The following is a 27,402-nucleotide window of genomic DNA, read 5'->3' on the forward strand; positions in this document are numbered from 1 at the left end:
GATTTATATATGAATTGGCATGTTTTGGTTGCCTATAATTGCATTGAAATGGTATAAAATGATGTGGTTTAGGTATGCTTGGGGAGGGTGACAAATGTGGCTTAAACCAAGCCTAATTTCACCCCACACGGTTGAGCACAAGGGCATGTGACTCGACCGTGTGTCTGCTGTAACTTAATTAATCAAGTTAGTGAGTTACACGGCTTAGACACACGGGCGTATCTACTGGCCGTATGTGACACACGGGTATGGGCGTGTAACTGGTCGTGTGACCCAAGTCAATTTACCCTCCAGTTTTCCCACTGCTATGGCACACGGGCGTGTATTCAGCCGTGTGGTGCAAGTCAGTATGTATGCCTTGTTTTCACACCGCCTATGACACGAGCGTGTCTGGTGGCCGTGTGAGGCACACGGCCTGTTCACACGGGCGTGTGATCCCTTTATGCATGAAAATTTTCTAAATTTCCCAAAGTTTTCAAATGTTATCAGTTTAGTCCTGAACCTCTTCCAAGTATGTTTTAAGGTCTCGTAGAGCCTAATAAGGGACATTGTGATTATATTTGATTAATGTTTATATGATAATGGATTCAAGTATGAGAAATGTTTGTTGTATGCTCTATCTAATCGATAATTCCTCGTAGCCATATTCTGGCTACGGATACGAGTTAGGGGTGTTACACAGCCATGCCACACGCCCATGTGCTAGACCGTGTGGTTAATTAATTTAATTTGAAATTAGTTGTAGGTTTCACACGGCCAAGATACACGCTCGTGTTCTAGGCTGTGTTGCACACACAGCTAAGACAGATGCCCGTGTGCTCAATTTTGAGCATTCTATTTCTCAAATTAAGGGGCAGGGGACACACGACCTAACTACACTCTTATGTTACCAGGCCGTGTGTCACACATGGTCTAGACACATGCCCGTGTGTCTGCCCGTGTGGACAAAATGAGGTCATTTCTAGCCATTTCTCACCCAAAATTTCACCTAAGATCTGCACTTGAAACACTCATCCAAAACCAACCATGCGTTTCTAAGCATTCAAGTTAAGCAATTTCCATCATTCATCATGGCATACCATTACATGCAAACATGCTCAAAATCTTACCTTGATTCAATCCATATATTAGACATAATTTGTGTTGGAACGCCGGTGCCTCCAAGGCGCAGCGGAAAAATAAAATAATTAAAACATTCCGGCGATCCAAACCAAGGATCCATGTACGGAACGAACCGGGGTGATAAAAGGGTTTCAAATTACCGAAACTTCAATCTGAGTAGACAGCGACGCTTAGGCAACAGGAATGCTGAACCACTATCGAACCAAGCCGCAACCTTTTTCGATGTCAGCCACTACGTAGTCCACCCGATTGACAATGGACGGTAGAAATTCTAGAAAACTATTTTCAGAGAGTATTTTGCTAAATGGCTGCTAGACCACCTTGCATATTTTCGGGCTAGTTTTTATATATACTTTTTAGGGTTTTTACCCTTTCTATATATAACTCCTCTTAATTGGTATATATTTATAACAATTTTAATTCATTAAAATTAATCCGAACATAATAATTATCATTCAAATAAATATAATAATGTTTAATGAAAAATTATAATTACATTAATTATAATAAAGATTTGATAAACTATGTTTATTTAAACTTATATACGAACTAAATTCATATATCAATAAAATTATGTTCTGATTATGTGTACAACATCCTTGTACATATAGTATGTTCAACAATTTTATTGCCCAATTAAATTAATTCTATAATTAATTTAATTCATGTGACAACCAAGCAATATACCAACTATGTTTTACCTCGTTCATTTCAACCATAGGGTGTGACCTTATAGGTTATTGTAACGTTAGCAGTAATATTAGAACGAATCTAATGTTACAAACAATGAGTGGCATCTAGCAATGCATTAATGCTACCTAAGTTACAAGAAGTCATGATTCGACATAACCTTTTGTGATTAACCTTTCATGCATTAATCCTTAAGTCCTATATCTTTGGAATGGACACAAGCCATGGAATAGTCACACTTGCATAGTCCATCTCATATTTCTTGATACCTTGAGTAGACTATGATACACAAATAAGTATGACATCTTATATCAACTTATTTGAGCATGGCCATGCATTTCTAGCCTCACTCAATCAAGTGGCCTGAGATATTACTCCCATTATGTAGGAGGGACTTATCCTATATTGATCAACTATATCCCTCAACATAGATTGTGGTATATCCAACATCGATCTTTATAGAACGACCCGATTCACGATGTTTGTTTGACTGTATCAAAATATACAACTCACGATGTTGGGATAAAGATGATCTCAAGTATGAGGATCATATACATATTAATCACTATGAGTAATGTTGTGACAATTACATAATAATCCAAGAAACATACTCATAGCGGGTCAATCCAATATGTTGTTCTCTAACACACATATTCATGCATTGATTCTGACACTCCATATCAATGACAACTCTTTATCATCAATCAACTACATGTTAGTCTTAATGCATTATTATTGTCCTAGCCAACAATAATACTTGACTAAGGATCTTTTAAGAATAATCATATTATTCTCAGGACATTATTATAAAATAGTTTATTTATGCACACAGAAAAGAAACTGAAATAATAATGGCAACGCCTTATTATTAATAAACATGATAAACCAAATATGTTATTACAACCATCTCGTGATTGATCTTTGGGCATACTCTTACAATCTCCCACTAGCACTAAAACTAATCACTTATATATCTAATACCAAGTGACTTAGTGTGACGATCATGCTTCTACTGTGTCAGAGGCTTGGTCAGGGGATCATCAATGTTATCATCTGTAGGTACTCTGCATATCTCTACATCCCCTCGATCGATAATCTCTCGAATAAGATGATAGCGCCTAAGTATATGTTTGGATCGTTGGTGAGATCTGGGTTCTTTTGCTTGTGCAATGGCTCCATTGTTATCACATCGAAGTTCTATAAAATCTAATATGCTAGGCACAACCCCTAGTTCAGTAATGAACTTCTTGATCCAAATCGTTTCTTTTGTTTGCCTCGAGAGTCGCAATATACTCACCTTTGTTGTAGAATCACCATCGTACTTTGCTTTGAACTCTTCCAGCTCACAGCACCACCATTAAGGCAAAACACAACCTGATTGCGATCGAGAATCATCCTTGTCGGTTTGGAAGCTGGCATCAATGTAACCTTTTACACTTAACTCTTCCTCACCTCCATATATTAGGAACATATCCTTAGTTCTTCTCAAGTACTTAAGGATATTCTTGACTGTGGTCCAGTCACCTTCACCGGGATCTACTTGGTACCTACTCGTCATACTTAAGGCATATGAGACATCTGGACAGGTACATAACATGGCATACATGATAGATCCAATAGCAGAAGCATATGGAATTTTACTCATGCGTTCTCTCTCTTGTAGAGTTGTAGGACACATTTCCTTCGAGAGTGAAATACCATGTCTCATAGGTAGGAGTCCTCTCTTAGATTCTTCCATATTGAACCTTTTCAATACTTTATCTATATATGTACCTTGACTTAGACCTAGTAGTTGTCTTGATCTATCTCTATAGATCTTGACTCCTAAGATGTAAGTGGCTTCGCCCAAGTCCTTCATAGAAAAACAACTTCCTAACCAAGTCTTAATAGACTGTAAGGTAGGTATGTCATTGCCCATGATAAGTATGTCATCCACATACAGTACCAAGAATGTGATTGTGTTCCCACTAACTTTCTTATAAACACATGGCTCATCTTTATTTTTGATAAAAACCAAACTCTTTGATTGCATCGTTAAAATGAAGATTCCAACTTCGAGAAGCTTGCTTTAATCCATAAATGGATCTTTGTAACTTACATATCTTTCCAGCATCCTTTGGATCGACAAAACCTTCAGGTTGTGTCACATACACATCCTCTTCAAGTTTCCCATTAAGGAAAGCTGTTTTGATATCCATCTGCTAGATTTCATAATTATGAAATGCAGCTATGGCGAGCAAGATTCTGATGGATTTAAACATAGCTACAGGAGAAAAGGTTTCATCATAGTCAACACCATGAATTTGGCGAAAACCTTTAGCAACTAATCGCCCATTGTATGTTTCTACATTACCATCCATGTCGGTTTTCTTTTTGAAAACCCACTTGCACCCTATAGGTTTAACCCCTTCGGGTGGGTCAACCAAAGTCCAAACTTGGTTTTCATACATGGAATCCATCTCAGATATCATGGCCTCAAGCCATTTCTCAGAGTCTGGGCTCGCCACCGCTTCTTGATCAGTCCTAGGCTCATCTTGATCTATAAGAAGAATGTCACCATGCGTTGTAATGAGAAATCCATATCTCTCAGGTGCATGGTGTTCTCTTAAAGATCTACGCGGTGGTTGTGTTTCCATAGCAGTTACTTGTTCCTCAATTTCTTGTGGAATTTGCTGTTGTTCTATCTCTGGTTCAGTGGTATCTTGTGATTCTCGAATTTCTTCAAGTTCAATCTTTCTCCTACTTCCTTTTCTAGAAACAAATTCTCTCTCTAGGAAGACACCAGTCCGAGCAACAAACACTTTGTTCTCAGTGGGATTAAAGAAATAATATCCTTTGGTTTCTTTCAGATACCCCACAAAGATACACCTTTCAGATTTGGGTTCAAGCTTAGTAGACATCTGACGTTTAACATAAGCTTCACAACCCCAAATTTTCATAAAAGACATACTGGGACGTTTCCCAATCCACATCTCATATGGCGTCTTTTGAACCGATTTAGATGGAACACGATTTAGTGTGAAAATAGTTGTTTCAAGTGCATGTTCCCAAAAGGAAGTTGGTAGATCAGCGTGACTCATCATGGATCGAACCATGTCTAATAGAGTTCGATTTCTTCTCTCAGAAACTCCATTCCATTGAGGAGCACCAAGAGGAGTAAGTTGTGAGACAATCCCACATTCCTTCAAAAGATCATCAAACTCTAGGCTCAAATACTCTCCACCTCGATCAAATCGAAGTGTCTTAATAGTTTTGCCTAGTTGATTTTGTACTTCATTTTTGAATTCCTTGAACTTTTCAAGGGCCTCAGATTTATGGCGCATGAGATAAACATAGCCACATTTACTGAAATCATCAGTGAAAGTAATGAAGTAGTGAAATCCACCTCTGGCTTGTATATTTATTGGTCCACATACATCTGAATGTATTAAGCCCAATAAATCACTAGCTCGTTCACTTTTACCAGTAAAAGGAGATTTAGTCATTTTTCCTAATAAGCAAGATTCACATACTTCAAATTGTTCAAAAACAAATGGATCTAAGAGACCATCTTTATGGAGTTTGGAGATGCGTTTCTCACTTATGTGGCCCAAACGACAATGCCAAAGATAAGTTTGATTTTAGTCATTTATTTTAGATCTTTTAGTATTTATCTTGTAAATGAGATTCTTTTGATCTAAAATATAGAGGCCATTAATCAATTGTGCCGAACAATAAAAAACATTATTGAGATAAAAGGAACAACAATTATTCTTAATTATTATCTCAAAACCAATTTTGTCTAAACAAGAAATTGAAATAATGTTTTTAGTCAAACTGGGCACAAAATAAAAATCCTCTAAAATTAAACCAAGTCTACTAGGCAAAGATAGAGTATATGTTCCCACAGCTAATGCAACAACTCTTGCTCCATTTCTAACTTGCAGGTCCACATCTCCTCTAGCCAAAGTCCTACTCCTTTGTAGTCCCTGTATAGAAGTACAAATATAATAACCACAACCAGTATCTAATACCCAAGAAGTAGTAGTTGATAAATTAATATCAATAACACAAATACCTGAAGCAGACGTTCCGCTTGCTTTGGCCTTCTTGATTTCCTCAAGATAGACAGGGCAGTTCCACTTCCAATGTCCAGTCACACCACAATGAAAACAGTTTCCTTCCTTAGACACCCCACCTTTAGGTTTCAGTGTAGCCTTTCCCTTTCCAAGATTGGGCTTACCTTTGCCTTTGGGCTTTGTCGGGACTTTAGCCTTTCCCTTGCCCTTGTTGTTACGGACCATCAGTATGGGCTTGGGTCCAACCTTTTTCATGTTGCCTTCAGCAGTTTGTAACATACTGAGCAACTATGGCAGAGTTTTGTCAATTTCATTCATATTGAAATTGAGGACAAACTGGCTGTAACTATCCGGCAACGATTGCAGAATAACATTAGTGGCCAACTCTTGGCTCAATGGAAACCCAAGCTCAGATAGGCTTTCAATATAACCAATCATCTTAAGAACATGAGGTCCTACTGGGCTTCCTTTAGCCAACTTACATTGGAATAGGGCCTTAGAGATATCGAACCTCTCTTGCCTTGCTTGCCCTTGATATAGTTCTTTTAGGTGCTCGATCATATCATAAGCAACCATATCCTCATGTTGCTTTTGAAACTCAGGATTCATAGTGGCAAGCATAAGACATCCAACGTTTACCATTTCATCGAGATGCTTCTTGTAAGCATCTTTATCAGCCCTTGAGGCATTAGCCGGTGGTTCATCAGGAAGTGGTTTTTCAATTACATATAATTTTCGTTCTTGTTTGAGGACAATCCTCAAGTTACGGAACCAATCAAGAAAATTCAAACCATTCAATTTGTCCTTCTCAAGGACCGATCGTAACGAGAGTGTGTTAGTGTTTGCAGCCATAATATATCTACAACAATAAAATATGTATGTGAATAAATTTACCAAGTTTATATCAATCATTAAAAGGACTTTATTAAATGATGTTCCCACTATTTTATTTCAAAATTAATGACCCTCAAATATTAATTTCAGAAAGACTTTCTTGAAAGTATTTCTAGTGGGTTAAGGATCCATATTTCACCTCCTCTTAAGTCAACTTTGGCTTTACTCTCAAGATTATGGTTATTTAGGTAAGCAACACTTGCTAATTACATCATATGTAACTCCTACAATTTGGTGAACAACTCTTGTTCTAATCATCTTATGATTTATCCAAATTACTTGCCTCTAGGTTTCTAATCCTATTAGAGTAACCTAGTTAAGTCATTAACCAATTTTTAACCAGCGAATATCACTTGTTTATTCTTCGCGTTTAACCAAGATAAATACTAGTACTTCGCTTTGACAAAACCTACATAGTATTGATCGAAGCCTTAACGAGGGCATAAATTGGAAGGCCATGTTGACTTAATATTTTAATAGAGGGATTTTATTAGAGTGTTACATCCCACCAATTATGGTCTACTTTAGTCCATTTAATCTTTTAATTGATCTCATCAATTAATGAGGTTTATTATTACCAAATTTGCATGCTTTAGACATCCATAGCATCTCATACATGAGTAAGTAAAGCAATCAATAAATGCAATAGTTATAGCTCATAAACTATGGTGGTTCAACCCAAGCCAATGGGAGAACCAAAAGGGAACCTAAAAGTGTCAACCGTTTCACAAGCTGTCGATCCACACTAGTCGGCCCATCTTCCTTCTCGTCTAGTCCACAACAACTTTTACAAATTACAAAATTCAGAAACTCGTTTTACATACGAGGGAGTAAGATGAGAAGATAAATACAAAAGAATAGTAGTAAGGCACAACACGCAGGCCGTATTTATAAAATTACAACCTTTTATCAAATGGGTCATCGGGCTATAACTATGCATTTCAAAAATAGCATATATTATTCAAAGTTTTTGTCAAGTGAAATATTAAAATATCTTTTCAATCTTTTTATGGCCCATTAAGTTTTATTTATTACAAAACATATTGGAAGATGATGGGGGTCTGAAGGTGGGGGTGCGAGGCGAGCCCCATGCAGATATGGACTGAGGATGCAGTGAAGCCCATGGTCTGAACCAAAACCCCAGTCAAATGAAACCTCACGATTTGATAACTTTTATCAACATAATCGTGTTTTTAGGATTTTAATCCTTGAGGTTTCATACCGGAACAACCCTTGTTCCACTGGCCAGTAATCTATTACTGGAAATTGTAAATGCCACCCCTACTTCATCATAGATTTCTTAAAGTTAACAGTAAAAACATAAAACCGAATAGGCCATAACATCATGATTAACATTTAATCACTGATCGAAAGGAACAATCATCAGATTCTGCTTAAACGATTTAAATAGAAAAACATAATAAAATTAAAACATGTATCTCATACAATTGTATCACCCAAGTATTTAAACCCGAGTCCATATCACACAAGTGGTCTGATACCACTGTTGGAACGCCGGTGCCTCTAAGGCACAGTGGAAAAATAAAATAATTAAAACATTCGGGTGATAAAAGGGTTTGAAATTACGAAACTTGATGCGAGTAGACAATGACGCCTAGGCAACAGAATCTTGAACCACTATCGAACCAAGCCGCAACCTTTTCCGATGTCGGCCTCTACGTAGTCCACCGATTGACAATGAGCGGTAGAAATCCGAAAACTATTTTCAGAGAGTATTTTGCTAAACGGCTGCTAGACCACCTTGTATATTTTAGGGCTAGTTTTTTATATACTTTTTAGGGTTTTTACCCTTTCTATATATAACTCCTCTTAATTGGTATATATTTATAACAATTTTAATTCATTAAAATTAATCCGAACATAATAATTATCATTCAAATAAATATAATAATGTTTAACCGAAAAATTATAATTACATTAATTATAATAAAGATTTGATAAACTATATTTATTTAAACTTATATCTGAACTAAATTCATATATCAATAAAATTATGTTCTAATTATGTGTACAACATCCTTGTACATATAGTATGTTCAACAATTTGATTGCCCAATTAAATTAATTCTATAATTAATTTAATTCATGTGACAACCAAGCAATATACCAACTATGTTTTACCTCGTTCATTTCAACCATAGGGTGTGACCCTATAGGTTATTGTAACGTTAGCAGTAATATTAGAACGAATCTAATGTTACAAACAATGAGTGGCATCTAGCAATGCATCAATGCTACCTAAGTTACAAGAAGTCATGATTCGACATAACCTTTTGTGATTAACTTTTCATGCATTAATCCTTAAGTCCTATATCTTTGGAATGGACACAAGTCATGGAATAGTCACACTTGCATAGTCCATCCCATGTTTCTTGATACCTTGAGTAGACTATGATACACAAATAAGTATGACATCTCATATCAACTTATTTGAGCATGGCCATGCATTTCTAGCCTCACTCAATCAAGTGGCCTGAGATATTACTCCCATTATGTAGGAGGGACTTATCTTATATTGATTAACTATATCCCTCATTATAGATTGTGGTATATCCAACATCCATCTTTATAGAACAACCAGTTACGATGTTTGTTTGACTGTATCAAAATATACAACTCACGATGTTGGGATAAAGATGATCTCAAGTATGAGGATCATATACATATTAATCACTATGAGTAATGTTGTGACAATTACATAACAATCCAAGAAACATACTCATAGCGGGTCAATCCAATATGTTGTTCTCTAACACACATATTCATGCATTGATTCTGACACTCCATATCAATGACAACACTTTATCATCAATCAACTACATGTTAGTCTTAATGCATTATTATTGTCCTAGCCAACAATAATACTTGACTAAGGATCTTTTAAGAATAATCATATTATTCTCAGGACATTATTATAAAACAGTTTATTTATGCACACAGAAAAGAAACTGAAAAAATAATGGCAACGCCTTATTATTAATAAACATGATAAACCAAGTATGTTATTACAATAATCTCATGATTGATCTTTGGGCATACTCTTACAATTTGATCAACTACTTAACATATATTTAACTACCATAACATTACATTACAAGTATATCAAAACAACCATTACTAGCCGTTCCAATGGCTAGATTACAAGCATCATTTTCAAGCCACTAATTTTCAAGTTGTCTAATACATGCCATTATACCAAAATGATTTTACTAAGTATACCCAAAATAAGCTAGATGATAGTGTGGCGGTGCTCCAATGATCTCTAACCTTCGCGAGCTTCCGAGCACTATAAAACAGGGGAAAAATAAAACGGAGTAAGCATTACATGCTTAGTAAGTTCGTATAACAGAAACTAAACTTACCAATCCTGTTTATTAAATCTAAGCATAAAATAACATGTTTTCCATCCATTTGGAAAAATTGCCTAAACACATGCATCGAATCAAACATGTTAGTCACAAAGTTTACATATTCATCAAATAAGGATAGATGAGCTCATCATGCAATACTCTTTCAAGACATTATCATTTCATCTCATAATTCTCATGCCATGTCAAGAGTTTTATGTCTGTTGAATCATTGAAATTCCGATGGCTACTCAAGTACTACACTCGGGGTGTACGATTCAATAATCTGTCAATTCTTATTCAAGGGTACCCATTAGGACACTTAATCAAGGAACATACTCTTGAGCCACATATTGTATAATAGGATTACCAGTCCAGGCTAAATCCTTTATATAACGTAAGCTCAAAAGAGCTCAATTAAGATTACCAGTCCAGGCTAAACCCTAATCGTAACGTATACTCAAGAGGTATTATATCAAGATTACCTGTCCGGGCTAAATCTTTTCTATAATAAGGTCAATAGGATTACTCGTCTGAGCTAAATCCTATCCGCAACAAATGTATGACCTTATTCGTTTCGGGAAAGCGCATATAATCATTGAAATCCAATATTCAATCGGGACTTAACCCTTTTTCACCATTTCAAACATGTATTAAAATTTTCATTATAGCATACAAATAATGTACATCGATATAAGTCACATTCCATACAAATACAATATTCAATTAAACATATTTATAAGCTCGATTAAGTTACACGAACTTACCTCGACACTTGTTCGCGTATAAAATCTAATAATTCGAAACCTTTTCTTTTCCTCGGTTTAACCTCGAATTTATGTTGTCCGAATCTATATAAATAGCTTTAATCATCAATTCCACATATTTCATATTTATTTGGACTCAATTTACATCCTAGGCAAAATTACCATTTTGCCCTTAACTTTTTCATAAATTCCCATTTCGTCCCTAGGCTCGAAAAATGAAACTTGTGCAATTTACTCCCTATTCCAAGCCTAACCAAAATCCCATTACAAAATTTACAGCACATGTATTCATAAAAATTCAAAATTTTCATCAAATTTTACAACTTTACATTTTAGTCCCTAAATCATGTTTTCATTAAAAATCACTTTGTAAAAGTTGTTTATCTATCAAAAACCTTTCATTTTCTACCATAAATTTCTAATTTTCAGCATATTTATCCATGACCCAAATTTCATACCTTGATTACTTTTCAAATTAATCCCCTAAATAGATAGATTAGACTATCCCGGTTTCAAAAATATCAAAAAAGGGGACAAGAAAACTTACCCAATTAAGCCTTGAAAGTTTCTTCTCTCTCTCCTAGGGTTTCTATATAATTTTAGGGTTGAAGATGAAAAAATAAGGTGATATTTTCTTTTTATCATCTTTTAATTTAATTAATTATTTCAATTTCCAATTTAGTCCATACTTTTTTCTAATTTTTCCACAGATGAGTCACCAAAAATCTACGTACTTTTCTTTTATGGTCAATTACCATATAAGGACCTCTAGATTTGAATTCCATAGCCATTTAATCCTTATAGCTACAAGAATTCAACTTTCGTATTTTATGCGATTTAGTCCTTCTCGTTATCAAACACTTAATAGATAAAATTTTCGTATCGAATTTTTCACACGACATGTTTATCATAATACGGACCATATAATAAAATAAGAATAAAATTTATTCTTGGATCAGATTTGTGGTCCCGAAACCACTGTTCCGATTTCACTAAAAACTGGGCTGTTACACAGGCTTAATCTGAAGTTCAGAGGTTAAGAGACCAGATGACTCAAATGCAAGCGAGTACAGTTGAGCAAATTGCTCAACTTAAAGTGGAGGAAGCATCGAGAGAAGTAGAGGCTAAAAGAAAATATGATGAACTCCAGCTATAACTTAAAGTAGAGGCAACAGCGAGGGAAGCAAAGGCAGCAGCAAGGGCAACAAAGACAACAAGAAAATATGACGAACTGCAGCTACAACTTCAAAATATGATGAAGATGTTTCAGCAGAATCAATTGCAGAATCCACCATCTTAGACTTTTGTTTTCTTATTGTGAGAATATCTTAACAATGTAAATTTTGAATATATTTTGTTATTCTAGTTATTAATTTAAATCATATACATATTTATTTCGTGATAGTATCATTTAGATTTGAAGTTATAGGAAAATATGTTGAAAATTCAGGTTCTATATTAAATAAAATGGGTTAGTAAAATTGTTAATGTTAGTGGCGTTTTCCCACAAACACTGCTATAAAACATGATTTTTAGCTGCAATTTTACTACAAACGCTGCTAAAGAGCATGATCTTTTATGGCAATTCTAGATACAAATGCCACAAAATGCTCGACTCTCTTGCAACGTTTGTAAACAAAAGCGCCGTTAAAGATCATGTTTGGCGTTTTCCCACAGCCGCAAATTTTAGCGTCGCTATCTATAGCGGCGTTATTTGCGGTCCTTGTAAGCACTACTATAGGGCCAAAAAATGTCGCTAAAAATCTGTTTTGCTGTAATGAAAGATCATGGAGGCCCTTGTATTAGAAGTCAAATTGCATTTTGCCTCCTCTATTAAAAAAAAGAGCAAATTAGTCATTGTACATTATATCAAAAAGCAAATTGGTCCTTCTGTTAAAACTTTATTTATTTGTATTATTAAAAACTAATTTTTATACGTCGACATAAAGCATACATAGCTCATTATGTGTTATTGTTTGATTATTTCATCAATTATACCAATTTTAATAATAAAATGAAAATATTAACTAAAAAAACTGACTTGTTTCTTACAATGTTTTAGGTAAAAAAACTGGAAAATATAATATCACTCCATAATTTTTTTTACTGAAAACTTAGAAAGAGACTCACCTAATGCTTCAAAGGTCTCTATGAGAACTCGTATCCCCCACCAAGGGAAATAAATACTAATATAATAATATTGTAGTAAAACATCAATCAAATAGAAATTTGAAAGAAATTTTAAGTCATATAAAACTTTTTATATAAAACCGTAAATTTTGGAAATGCTTATTTATTGTTGAAAATTTAATTTAAAGATTTAAAACTTTCAATAAATAATTTCCTCATTCGTATCTTTGGGTGAATTACTCAAAAAGGCTATTTTTTAATAAAAAAATTGGATTAGGCTGGTTTTTCAAAATTTATTGGATTAGATCGATTTTAGAGAGAGAAGAAAAATGCGTCCAGCTGGATGAGGTTTCAGCGAATTTGACAAGAAAACGTTTCTAGTTGGACATGCTTTCCTTTTGATTCAACAAAGTTGCCACTCACCAATAAGATATCTTGAGAATCTCGAGATAATATTTTCTGAACATTTTGGGTCAACCTCCACCTACCATAAACTACGAGTGACCAAAACTCGATTCAATTTAAAAAAATCGAAAAAAAATATGAATTTCGAGTTAATGAAATCGAGTAATTCGAGTTTAGATTTCAAATCGAGTTAAATTTTACAATTCGAATAATTTGAATCACAAATTGATATAAATACCCTTTTGGTACTTGTCAATTTTGAAAATTACCAAATTGGTTACAAAATAATGACAAAAACTTAGAATAATTTCAAAATTTTAAAAATAATATTATTTTTAAAACTCAAAATATTTATAACAATTCTAAAATTTATATTTTTCAAAAAATATAAATATTATAAAAATTCTAAAAATATATAAAAATGTTAAAAATTAAAAATTTTCCTAAAATAATAATTTTGGGACTTAAAACAAAAACCCTATACCTTAAACTTTAAAAACCCTTACAAACCTTAAACAAAAACCCTTAAAAGAATCTAAAACCCTAACCCTAAAAAATCTAAAAAAAATCACTAAAAAAACCCTGGAGAGAGATTGTTGACTAAGGACGAAAGCGCATCTAGTTAAAAGTATTTTTCTGTGAAATCTGTTGAAAATACGTTGAACTGGACACGTTTTCCTCTTCTCTTTCTAAAATTAACCTAATCCAATAAATTTTGAAAAATTGACCTAATCTAATAAGTTTTTTTTGGGTAATTCACCCTGCAATTTTCGTCCTAACTTCGTCCCGATGCGGTTGAAGAGTTTTGTTTTTTCAAGAAAAGAGAAGAGAAGAAACTAAAATAAATACATGGCCAAAGAACATTGGCTTCCAATTTGGATTTATAGCACATTCTTGTTAAAATCATATAAAGTGAAATGGTAGATTGACATTGAGAGCATCTTTTGGACTTTTCTGATAACTTTATAAGAATTAATGATTTATTTTTGTTTTAGTCACTCAATTATAATTTTTATTTTTATTTTATAACTATAGTTATCATTGTTTTATTTTCGTCATCTCCATTAATAGAAATGTTTTTTTACTTAATTATTTTTATTTTTGTACTTGATATAATTACATAGAAAAAGTAACATTTTGAGAGTTTAGATTTGGATTTAAAAATAATATAAATTAAGTGAAAACAACAACATTCATAATTATTTCTAAAATCCATGAATTTATTGATTGTCTATATAGTAATAAATTTGAAAATTCAATCTTTTATAATTTACAAATATGTATTATATTGAAAAATAAATTATCATTACAATAGATAAAATCTAAATTCACATATTCCAAACAGTTAATTTTAAAATCTACAAATGTTTAAAAATGAATATAAGGGTGTAATATTATTTATTTTAAGGGCTTGTATGATTTTCAATTTTATATTAGGTCTCCTTACCTTCAAAATAAAATATCAAGCTGCTCTAATCAGGCGAATTCATAACATTTTATCACAAGAAAGTCATAGGATTTTTAGATACATTCTAAGGGAACAAAATCAAGTTACGGATTGTATAGCTAAGTAAGCTTTGATTGAAAAAGTTAACACGGAGAGGTCTCATAATCTTATTGATAGAGATAAGCTTACGAGTGATTCACTCACTCAATTGTTGTTTTTTTGTAATTTTCTAAGGTATTTTATTATTTCACCAAAAAAAAAAAATCAAGCTGCTTGGCCTCTTCCCCAAAATATCCAACTTCATAAATTAGCATATAGACAAAATGGGTAAATTGGTCAATCAAAGAAACAATTCAAATGCTATTCAAGTTGCCATAATATAATTTCAATCCCGTTTCATGATTTACGTTTGGCTTTTCCAATAATATTATTTTTAAAATTTAAATGTTTATTATGAGTATAATTTATTTTATTATTTTGCCCAACATTTGTTGGTATTTTAGAAAAATATTTAATGATGTACCTATTGGCTATTTCCATAAAGGTAAAAATTGGTTAAATCTTTTTATTTGTCCCTGTACTTAGCAAATGTTGTGAATTTAATCTAAGTATTTTTATTTGATCATTTTTAGTTCCTATACTTTCCAAATTTAAAAATTTCAGTCCTTACCAAACAATGATTTTTAAATTCATTACGTAAAGTTCTGTTATTTTCAAAATCTGGTGTGCCAAATATATTATCCTATGTGTCATGTCATGCCAGCTTATTATTTCTACATATTACTCATTAATAATCCAATTAATGGATTATTGACTACCATTTACATTAAAACTAAAATTTCAAATTTTCAAAAAAAATAGGGACCTAGAATGATCTAATTGGAGAAAATGAACTAAATCAAGAACGGTACACATAGTATAGGACTAGTAATTGAATTTAACTAAACAAATTTAGTTGTTACTGTTTGGGCCAAGACTAAAATTTACCAATTCGCAAAGTATAAGGGCTAAAATTGATCAAATAAAAGTACAAAGATTAAACCTACAACTTTCATAAAGTACAAAGACTAATAGCAGAATTTAACAAAAAAAAATTCCCCACCAATACTTGACAATCCAAAATTGCACTATGGCGAATCTATTTGCTTTAATTCCTGTAAAAATGGAGTGGAAAGAAAACTTTATTTCTTGGGGAAAATCTAATGTTGAAGCAGAAGATGAATTATAGAATGGATTTGGTAATACATCCAACTTTCAAAATTTGGAGAACTAGTTTTAATAAGAGCCAATTTCGGAGAGTGCAGGAATGAAGAGTTGGAATCTAGAGAGAAGCGAAATCCAACAAAATGCTCTTTTTCAAGTTAAAACTACAATGCATTATATATTGCAAGCATATGACGGGGGAATTATGGACCACATCATGCACGGATTTGTTTATTTTCTTTTTCTTTTTTTAATTTTTGCCTTTTTATGCTGTATATATTTTAGCCTGCCTTTAGATAAAATTTTAATGTTACAGTAGAGAAAATATAATATTTATTATACAGGTATTTTGTAAGTGAATCCCTTTTACTAAAGTACTTGTTGGCATAAGGATTACCATCTAGATTCATTGTCACATTAATCACATCTCAACATTCATAATAAAATTTTTGCAATTCTATCATTGACTACTTACATAATGGTCCGATCACATCTTAGTAAGACACTCTATTATTATACCATCAACTTTACAAAAGTAGGCATCTACTTAGTGGGGTTGTTGTCGAGCTCTCACTCCTATCTAAGGACTTCCCCACTAGCAAGAAGGCTAGAATTCTCCATGCACATCAATAATTCACTCAAATTCTTTAGAGAACTCTCGTTAACACATTAGAACTTCCACTAGTGACTTTTGACACTTTATGCGAAGCACCTCCAATCATCATCTTAACCTTTCATACCGACAAGCATGATGATGACACCAAACTCTATACCAATTTTCCAATAGTACATGGAACAACGAATCTTCAAACCCAACTTGAAAACCAAAAACAAATCCATCCCCAACATGAAAATTATTGGCCTTAGGCAATTTACCCCATCAACATCAGAACTTACTTTAGAAGGCACTAAGACATAAAACGGTTTAGGTACAACATATATCAGCTTGGACTGGTTGATTTTACAAGTCATTTATTATAAAAGATAACATTGAAATTGAATAAAGAGATGAGGGCTTTACCCAATTATTTTTTACCCTATTAAGACAACATAAGCCATATATTGTACACTTACTATAACATTTCAATAAAAGTAAACTAGAATGGGAAATCAAAAGCTAAAACTTACTAGAGATTATGACTGACAACAAGTATAGTTAAAACCTTTCTTCATATGCTTTAAAAGTTTTCACAACATTTGAATGTGCTTTACACTCAAGGGTAAAGAAATCTAAAATGAATGAACTACTTATGTTAGTAACTCAGAGAGTTGTGCTTTCAGCTAAAGAAAAAGACCAAAAAAAAAATTATAACAACAATCAATAACCTCTATTTATGAATGGAGTTGAATTAGGTCAACTAGTCATGTACCCTTGAATGTATATGAAGCTGGGTACGCTATGAAATGATGATTTTTATTTTGGCAATTAGGTAGTCTCCTCTCTCTAAGGTTGGGAATTAAGCTAAGCTTTGGTTGTAACCGATAATAGCCTATTCTAGAGCAATTTAACAACACAACGTCGATATGTCCGAGTGGTTAAGGAGACCGACTTGAAATCTATTGGGCACTGCCCGCGAAGGTTCGAACCCTGATGTCGACGAATTCAATCTACTTTTTCTTTGAATGAATTTTGTTAAGTTAATTAAAGTTGTAACTACTTCATTTTGGTTCCAAGAGTTTCCAAAGCCATTTCTGATGTGTAAAATAAATATATGAAGGTGACTAATTAATTATATAGACTAGACATGATATTAAATCAAGAGTTTCCAAACTAATTACTTTTGAAAACATCCATCATATCTTTGGTTTTGAATGCAAGCATTATTTTTAAGCACTTAATCTCTGTAGTGTTGAGAATTCTTCACGGTTCATCCTTTTATGCCTAATTGAATCTCGTAAGGAATATTGGTAACATGGTTTATTAATGGTAGTATGTTTCTGTCGTGATATTGTATTGTTGTTCTATCCATTTCTGGGAAGATAGTTAGCTGCATTAATGTTTTTATTTCAACCAAGTCTAAAGAATTACTGTTGTGTTTTAGACCATGGAGAGAGTCAACAGAGGATTAAACCACATGTTAAAAGCAATGTTGAGAAGGTTTAAGACTTGGTTGTTGAAAATCATATTACTTGGATTTTTTTTGGGGTTAAATCACTATTTAGGATCTAAACTTAACTTTTTCACATTGTGGTTTGAAATTTATTTTGGTCCAAATTAAGCCCTAAACTTGCAATTATTTTACACTGGGGCCTAAACTCGCCATTTGTTCCCACATTAAGGCTTAAACTTTAAGGTTTTCAAGGATTAACTTGGATAAAAAAAAGTTGAACTCCCAATGAGGAAATATTGGTCAAGATCAAGGCCTAACTTGGATAAAAGAAAAGTTTAGATCCCAATGTGGAAATAATTTTCAAGTTTAGGGTTTAACTTAGGTTAAAAAATTTTAGGCCCCAATATGAGAAAATTGTCTTCGTAGAATTCTTGTACGATTTCATTTTGTTTTCTTTCCTTGTTAAGTTGTGCAGTCCAAAGTTATTTCTTGCAACGATTTTGATCTTCCGGTTTTTGTACTTTGTAAGCAATTCAGTAAATAACCATTGAACGTAAATGATTATTATAACCTTCTCCACAATAATTATACACCTTATGTCATTCAACACCCTACACCGTGGCACATAACAAAATAATAGAGAACAAAAAAATGAAAGAGATTGAACTAAGTGGGTTGAACATCAAGCCTTCCTTGCTTCTAGTTAAAGTGCTTCACAAATTTACCAATTTGATATTCTTTGCCTGTAAAAGTAAACACAATAATATTACACATAATTTACACACAGGCCCACCAAAGCAAAGAACTAAGCATTTTTAAAACTATAACATGGAATCAATTGAAAACAATGTGATATGGATAAAATCAAGAAAACTCATTTCTTATTTGTCTTAGTTATACATAATACAAAATAATAAAAAAAATCTAAATTGCATTCTCTAACTCACCGCAAAGAATCCAAAAACACATTATCATAGAGAAAACCGAACTTGTATTTTTCTATTTAAAGCAACACCAATGGCATGATAAAGAGAAAGAAATCCAAGAACAACCCGAAAGAGAGAGCAAAAGAACCAAAGAAAATCAAGAATGAAGCACTGTTGAAGAGCATACTTGTAAAGGAGTTGGAAAAAGGCAATTAAAAACTGAAGGCATAATTGGTGGATGTTATGCTTTTTCTTGCTTTTGCAAAGTTAATTTTCTGAGATAGAAGAGTACACGTGAATGAATAAAGAAGAGATTGGTATGGAAGGAAATGTTTTTCTATTAATTCTCTTAAGTTTTGGTTATATTAGTTGTAGTAATGTGCAACGTTTTGATTAAAAAAATGTTGTAAAAATGGTGCCTAAAGATTAATGTTTAGTTAGGGTAAAAATGCCACATTTCATGTGTCAACCGTTTAATGAAACAGTGCATATGAGGAGGGGCTACGACTGTAGAATAACAACTTGTAAACCAACCCATAACCATTGCTGAATTTCATCTTTAAACAGAAAGAGAAATAGAAATTCAGTTATGAAATCAGTGAATGAGTTTCCTGCTTATTCTCTCTCATTCTCCACTTCTTCTTCTTCCTCTTTTATGTTATTTTCTCTTCTCTTCAACCTTTCGTAAAAAGGTTATCAGGGCTGCTCGATCCTCCATGGCCAATGAAGGAATCACAACTCGATTGCAGAAGAGGATGGGACATTTTCAACAGGAGGCTGCCTAACTTCAGGTGGAGCTTTCTCAATAGGACATCAAGTTCGAATCTCACTTGAAGAAGCTCAGAGATAAGTTTAGAGAGGAGATCAAATCTGAACTGCAAACCTTGTTCGAGTAGTATTTGGGGCACCACCTTCTATGCCTACCACTGGCACTTCTCAAGACAAGGGAAAGGGGATCCTGGGAGATCCCCAAATTGGCTTCTCTTCAAAAAAGGCCGTGATTGTTTCGCCCATGACGGATCTAGTGTGGATGGGAATACCTTCTCGCACTAGTAGTGTGGAAGCACCACTGAGACCTTACAAGCTTAAATGTTGACTGATTTCAGAGGTTGGTGGTCTAAGTTGGAATAATACTTTGAAGCTGAAGGAGTCCTTGATAGTGCCAAAATGAGAACAACCATGTCACACTTGGAAGGGAAGACTCTTGACTAGCACTATTTCTGTGCACAGAGGCAAGGAGGGTTTCACTTACTTACATAGGACAATTATGCTCGGGATCTGAAAAAGAGATTTGGATCTAGCTCATTCCTTGATCCTATGGCAGAACTGCCTTACTTAAGCAACAAGGTTTAGCTAATTAATTTCATGATGCCTTTGTATATTTACTCAATCAACTCCACTTACCTGAGAATTATGATTTAAGTATCTTTATTAGTAATTTGAAAATGGAGATTGAACAATACCTACACTTGTTTAAGCCTAAAATTCTAGTGGAGTGATTTCTAATGGTGTGGCAGGTTGAGGGTATTCTAGTGTACCATCAGAAGAAAAACCTTTCAGTTGGGGGTAGAAGGTGTAACACCCCACACCCGTGCCCTACGCCGAAACGAAATACGAGGCGTTACTAAATTTAAACACATACATTCAAACATTTACGAGTCACCAAGACTTGATTAAATGCAAAACTTTTTCGAACCTTTCCAAAACTTCTTATCAGGGGCCTATAAGGCTTAAAGGATCTCTTGGAAATCACTCGGGACCAACTCGGGCCCTTTAATCAACACTAGGAAAATGACCTTTGACACAGGGCACAAGCCCGTATGGATGGGGAACACGCCCGTGTGGAACTTGAATATGGTCGTGCTGATGGCCCGTATGGCACACACAGCCTGAGCACTTAGGGACACACCCGTGTCCCATGCCTGTGTAAATTAAATTCTAAATTCGAACCTACAGGGGTTTTCACACGGCTTGATACACGCCTGTGTCTATGGCTCGTGTTCCTCACACGACCATGACACACTCGTGTCCTAGCCTGTGTCTATGGCCCGTGTTCCTCACACGGTCATGACAAGCTCGTGTCCGAGCCCGTGTCTAAAAACCTTGACATTCTGTTTCTGACATCAACATCCAATTAGGGGCACACGACCAAGGCACACGCCCTTGTGCTAGGCCATGCTCTTTACATGGCTGAGACACACGGTTGTGTCTCCACCCGTGTGTTTACTACTATGCATACTAACTTGTAAAATTTACGTGCAGTGGACACACGACCGGGCACCACGCCCGTGGGGCTGGCCGTGTGTCATACATGGCCTAGACACACGCTCGTGTCTCTACTCGTGTGGACAATATAGGGCTATTTACCAAGCTTTATGCCACCCTGAAACAAAATTTAATACCGACCAACATGTCAAAGTCTACTTTAATATGAGCTCTAAACCAACAACCATAGCTAAGGCCTATATGCATGTCATATATTCAATCATGCCAATGATTTTACATTCGTAAAAGTCTATCTTGCATTCATATAATAACTTACAATATTAGCCATTTTCATGGCCTTATACAAAATGAGTCAAATGCTAAAACAAGCCAACACCTTTGACCTCAAAACAATGTGACACAAAAATAAAATCAAAGATTCCTATACATGCCATAATCAAAATGATAAAACTAGCTATATCAAGTACTTCAAGGATAATGTGATTAGCTTCTCCGATGTAGGCGATGATCCTTGAACTACTTCGGCAGCACTAAAAGGAAATGGAAAGGAAAAATGGTAAGCATGAGAGCTTAGTAAGTACATATATGCAAATAAGTGTAATTAGCAACACATTCGTCAAACAATGGCTTATCATACTTAAATGATATATCATTTTAACCTCACTATCTTGCTCTTTCCTTCTTTTACACATACTTACTACATCTCATCACATACAAGGTCTTTATTCGAGAGTTTAGGATACATACCCGTAATTACCCGTAGAATAACTCAAGTTCATTCTCTCTATTGACATACCTCATGGAAGTACTGTCAATCCATTCATCGAGTTACCCTTTTTGAATACTCAAAAATACCAATGAATACATGGATAGTTTACTCTTAAGTACTATACAAGTAGCCAAAGCTACCTTGTACTTTGTAATACTTGCATATTTGAGTTACTCAAGGGTCTTTTCACCAAGTCAGTATCCGGACCCCATAGCTCTTATCATGTAATGCCCGCTCATTGAGTTACTCACGGGTCTGCACACAAAGTCAGTACTTGGACTCACATTACATAGTTCACTTATCTTATGAACTCAGACTCAACTCATGAGTTCAGACCACTCAATTTCTCATTGTTTATATTTTATATCCTATACTATTTCTGAGGTTCAACGGGATCTTGTGTCTAACCTGATGTTGTCGCATTTGTTCATAATGTGGATTACTCTTATTTCTCAATATTTATACTTTCATGGTATCGAGTAAGATTATGATACATGGAAAAATTATAAAACATTTAAAAGTAAGCTATAATAACAAATTATTTACATATGTACTTACCTTGGCACAAAATGATGGGAACGAGCCTAATCCTCATAAAGTTTGTTCTTCCCTCAATCAAGACCCGAATCACGTTTCTCTTAATCTAAAATGTCAAAAATTAGCTTATTTAATACACAAATCATTCAACTCAACTTAAAACTCATACTTTGATAAAATGACCGTTTTGCCCTTGAACTTTGCAAAAATTATGATTTTACCCCTAGGCTTGAAAATTGATTTTTATCATATTTTCTCACTAGCCAAGCCGCTGATTACTTTTTATGCTAGAAGCAGCCCACAATTCTCATTCTTTCACACATTTATCACATATTTTACAACTTATGCAAAATGGTCCTTAGTTAGGGTTTTCATGAAAGCTACTTCACAAAAGTTGTTTATTATATTACCATAGCTCATTTTCTTACATAAAATTTCAGAAAACAACATGAACACACTCATGGTAAAACATAAACTTTCAACCATTTTGCAAAATAATCTCCTTTAAGCTCATGCTACAAGGGGTTCAAAAGTACAAAGATCACTAAGAATAACCTTCTAAATGACGTACTTGCAAGAGATACAAGTGGATGATATTTTAAGCTCTCTAAACCCCCCTTTGTTACTGAAAAATTGGTAGAGAAGATGACACTATAGCTTCCTTTTCTTTTATTTTTATTCTAGTCAAATAAGTTACCAAAAGCTCACCTAACCTAGTCAAGCTTCTTTTAAGGGTCTATTTGCCCTTTAAAGACCATCACTTATGGTTCTCTAGTTATTTGACACCCTTAGCTATAAAAATAGGACTTTTGCACTTTATGCGATTTAGTCATTTTTTGCGATTAAGCTCACAACGCTAAAATTAATTTACCAAAATTTTCATGCACTTTTTTAAACATACCAATGCACATAAAATAATATTAAAAATAATTTATCTAACCTAGGGTTAGTGGTTCCAAAACCATTGTTCCAACTAGGCCTAAAATCGGGCTGTTACAATACTTACGTTTACCAACTCTATTTCCTACCCCAAAAGTTCATATTAGTGGGAATTAGATGACTACTCCTAGAGGGCCTTCTTTTACTGCCAATGGTCAGAAGTGCCTACTAAATCTTTGTCACAAACTAATATGGAGGATATGAGAAGAAATGGCCTATGCTTTTGGTGTGCAGCCAAGTACACATCTGGGCACAAATGTATGAAATCTCAATAATATCAACTCTTATTATATTCAGACCCGGAGAATTGGGTTGGGTTAAGGGCGTTACAAGTTAAGTTTTAGAATAAGCTGATACTATTAGGTATGAAATATATGGTAAAATGTTAAGTTTTATAATAAGCTGATACTATTAGGTATGAAATATATGGTAAGATTGTATGCTTGAAATGATCATTTTAGGCATTTTTACATTAGTATTTTGAGACATCAAGAATGTGTCCTGAGACCATAAGAACAAATTTTACCAATTGGGGTATTACACTAGCCCAGTCTCGAGACTGACCTTATAAGTCTCGAGACAATTTAGCTTTAGTCTTGAGACAGAGTGACCTCTGTCTCAAGACAAGGGCACATCAAAGCTAAAATAGATTTGCCTTGTTTCAAGTCTCGAGACAAGAACCCCTTGTTTTGAGACACCCAAACATCAAACCTAAAATATAAAAACAAGGGAACCTTTCCTCAAGACATAAGGGAAAATGTCCCGAGACAAAAATCCCTTTTTCTTGAGACATGTAAACATCAAAACTAGGGGTTTGAACAGGGTAGACATGTCTCGAGACTAGATATCCATTGTCTCGAGACACTTTGCTAAATTTTGTAAATTTGAGTTAGATTCGATTCCTAAATCCATATTTGACCTCATTTAATCTTGAATTTCTTATAACGAGATCACCTGACATTCATTGAGCATGTACATGTGATTTAATTGAAATCATATATGATTTATTTGTTTGAATGTATGTTACTAGTAAAATCATATACTGTACATGTTTACATAAAAAAATTGGAAATAAATGAGATTTATTATGTTTGTAATCTAAAGTTTATTTATTAAATAAATTAATTTTGTCTGATTTACTCTAGAAACAAATGTGATATCTCATATTCAAATTTGATGATCGGGACGGGTATGAGGTGTCACACAAGTGGGCAAGTCCAATTCCACTAATTGAGCCCAATTTCCTTATATCATGATCAAAATGGTCCGTAAAAAAATTATTTATCAAATATGTCATCTAAATAATATTTTCATCCCTTAATATTGGAGAAATAACCAAATTACTCTTTTATCACAAAATTACTTTTTTGCCTCTTTTCTTCACTTTAAAGGATTTCTTTACAAAATCAGACAATTTTCAAAACCAAATCTTAAAATTCATTTAAAACCTTTAATATGGATTTATGGACGTGAAAATTAATCTCCAATCCTTTCTTAGTAAAATTTGGAAAATTTACAATTTAGTCATTGTACTTTTTAATTTTTGTCTCTCCAGCACATATTCTAAGTGTTCTTCTGCCAATTCATAAGAAATAACTCATTTTTACCATTTTGATCATACTAGCATTTGAGTCCTTCAACTTTTAAAAAATTCGTAATTTAGTTCTTTTGTCAAGTTCTCACTTCTAAAAATTCTTTTCATAAACTTCTGTCTCAAATATCCAATTGTTTTCGAATCTTTTACTTAACCCATTTTCCAATCTTGAAATTTACTTCTCTGACACTGATATATCATCACGTGTCAAATCAAAAATTTTGGGATGTTACACAATCATCCTATAATCTCAAATTTTCAAATAACGTCAAGATGTTATAATATAGGGTGTAATCCCATTATGAACACTTTATTAGGTTATCTAAGATTTTAGGTAGAATCAATTATTTTTGACAAAATTACCCATTGTCTTCATACTACTTTATAGTTTATTGCATTGATTGTTGATGATTTTTTAAAATGTTATTTGAATGTTTTAGGAAAATGATTTTGTTATATAAATTTTGAAATTTGATATTAGACTAAACCGCAAAGATAAATTTATTTAATTAATAATTTTCTTTTATGAAATTATTTGATTAATCTTAATTACTAAATTCTTTAATTGATTTTATTTTTAGTAATAAATGGTTAGAAATCTATTATTTTTAAACCCATCACTATTTTGATTTTGGAAAAATATATTATTTCTTTATCAAAATATTGCTCCTTCTACACATTCGTCTAACCCTTAAGAGGAATAACTAATAATTAGGACTCATAAAAAATTGATAATTACTCATAATAAATTTTTTTACCATATTAGCACTAATTTATTGGATTCTTATATAAAATAATTTACAAATAAGAATACAATAGCTTATATTACTAGACAAAATCGAAATTTCCACAAACATTAAGAATTTTAGAAAAGAACCTAGACGATTAAAAAAAAATTCTAGTCTTCTTAAATTTGTTGGGCACCCCAAACTGTATTAAATAGAGCATAAAACTTTTGAGTTTACGTTATAAATTTTAGTTTCACTTCTCTTTTTATATTAAAAATAAACCAAATTCTCTAAATAACGTTGGAGGAACAGAACTCATTGTCTCGCTACGCTTCGATGACGCTACAGATGTTGAGTCATAAAGATGAGGGGCAAATGAAGGGCCGGCGAGGTCACTTTCTTATCCGAAAAGGAATGCCACTAGTTCCACTTATAAACCATATATAAAAAATATCATTTATCATATTCAATGATTGTTAAATTGATTTCATATGGTAAATTCAAGGTGCAGTAAAATAAATTTATTAAATTATTATAATTTTATAAAAATTTTAAAACTAAAAGATGTTCAACTTATAAAAACAAAATTACATAACAAAAAACGATTTAGTAAAATTTGCAGGTAATTTTACATTCTTTCAATCAAATATATAAATATTATATTCTAGTAAAATAAACTAAATAATGTAATCTTATTCCACCCATAATATTACATTCCCATAATCCTAGTATAAAAAGTAATCTAAAGTTTTTGCTAACCAAATACATTTTAAGATTCTATCAAACCCCACTTAATCCATATATAAAAATATTTCCTTGGAAGTTTAATTTTGCTCCCGATAGCATATTAATTTAGATCATGTGACATTTTTATTTGTATTTTTATTTTCTAAAAGTCTACACAATAATATTATACATGTAGAAGATTAAATAAGTAAATAAAAATATTGAATATAGGGTTCCAAAATTTGAATTAAGAGTTGTAAGGTTCTTCAACACTAATAGAAGCAAAATGGAAATCAGTTTTTTTTTTTTTTTTTTGCTTACATGGCTTCGACACAATTCTAAACAGGTCACATGAGCAAGTTCTTTTATATATATATATATATATATATATATATAGATGAAAATCTTAAAATTAAAAATAAAAGGGCTAAATTTCAAATATGTAAAAAGTACAAGGTGTGGGAGCAAAAATAGACCTACCTCTGATTCATTTATCTTCCTATAGTCTATTTACAGAGTTTGTTTTCTTTTTTTCCCCGAAGAAAAGAGTTTGTTCTTAAATATGCAGCTTTAGTACAATAGTGCAAGACGTCAACACTAAAAAAGTAGATTGTCAGCAAACTGATTCAAACACTTTTTGCTTATATATTTGGGGGAGGGGGATCTGATATATATGAAATTTATTCCATGATTACGTTTTCGATTATAAATTGCTAACAAAAGCTACTTTGATATGGTAATGGGTATGCAATGGAGGGATCCACTCTCCCATCTTCCCCTCCATTTGAAGGAATAAGCTTAAATGTTCCTCTACTTCCAACA

The 27,402-nt window shown here is 33.2% G+C and overlaps 1 protein-coding gene across 1 annotated transcript; it reads right to left on the reverse strand.

Moving 5' to 3' along the window:
- Positions 1-6,158: 6,158 nt before the first annotated feature.
- LOC108458763 (uncharacterized) lies at positions 6,159-6,722 on the reverse strand. The gene has a single exon (XM_017758161.1). The coding sequence runs from the start codon at positions 6,720-6,722 to the stop codon at positions 6,159-6,161; it is 564 nt and encodes a 187-aa protein (XP_017613650.1).
- Between the last annotated feature and the right edge of the window lie 20,680 nt (positions 6,723-27,402).

This window comes from Gossypium arboreum, chromosome 3 (assembly GCF_025698485.1).
Source record: "Gossypium arboreum isolate Shixiya-1 chromosome 3, ASM2569848v2, whole genome shotgun sequence".
Taxonomy (NCBI): Eukaryota; Viridiplantae; Streptophyta; class Magnoliopsida; order Malvales; family Malvaceae; genus Gossypium; species Gossypium arboreum.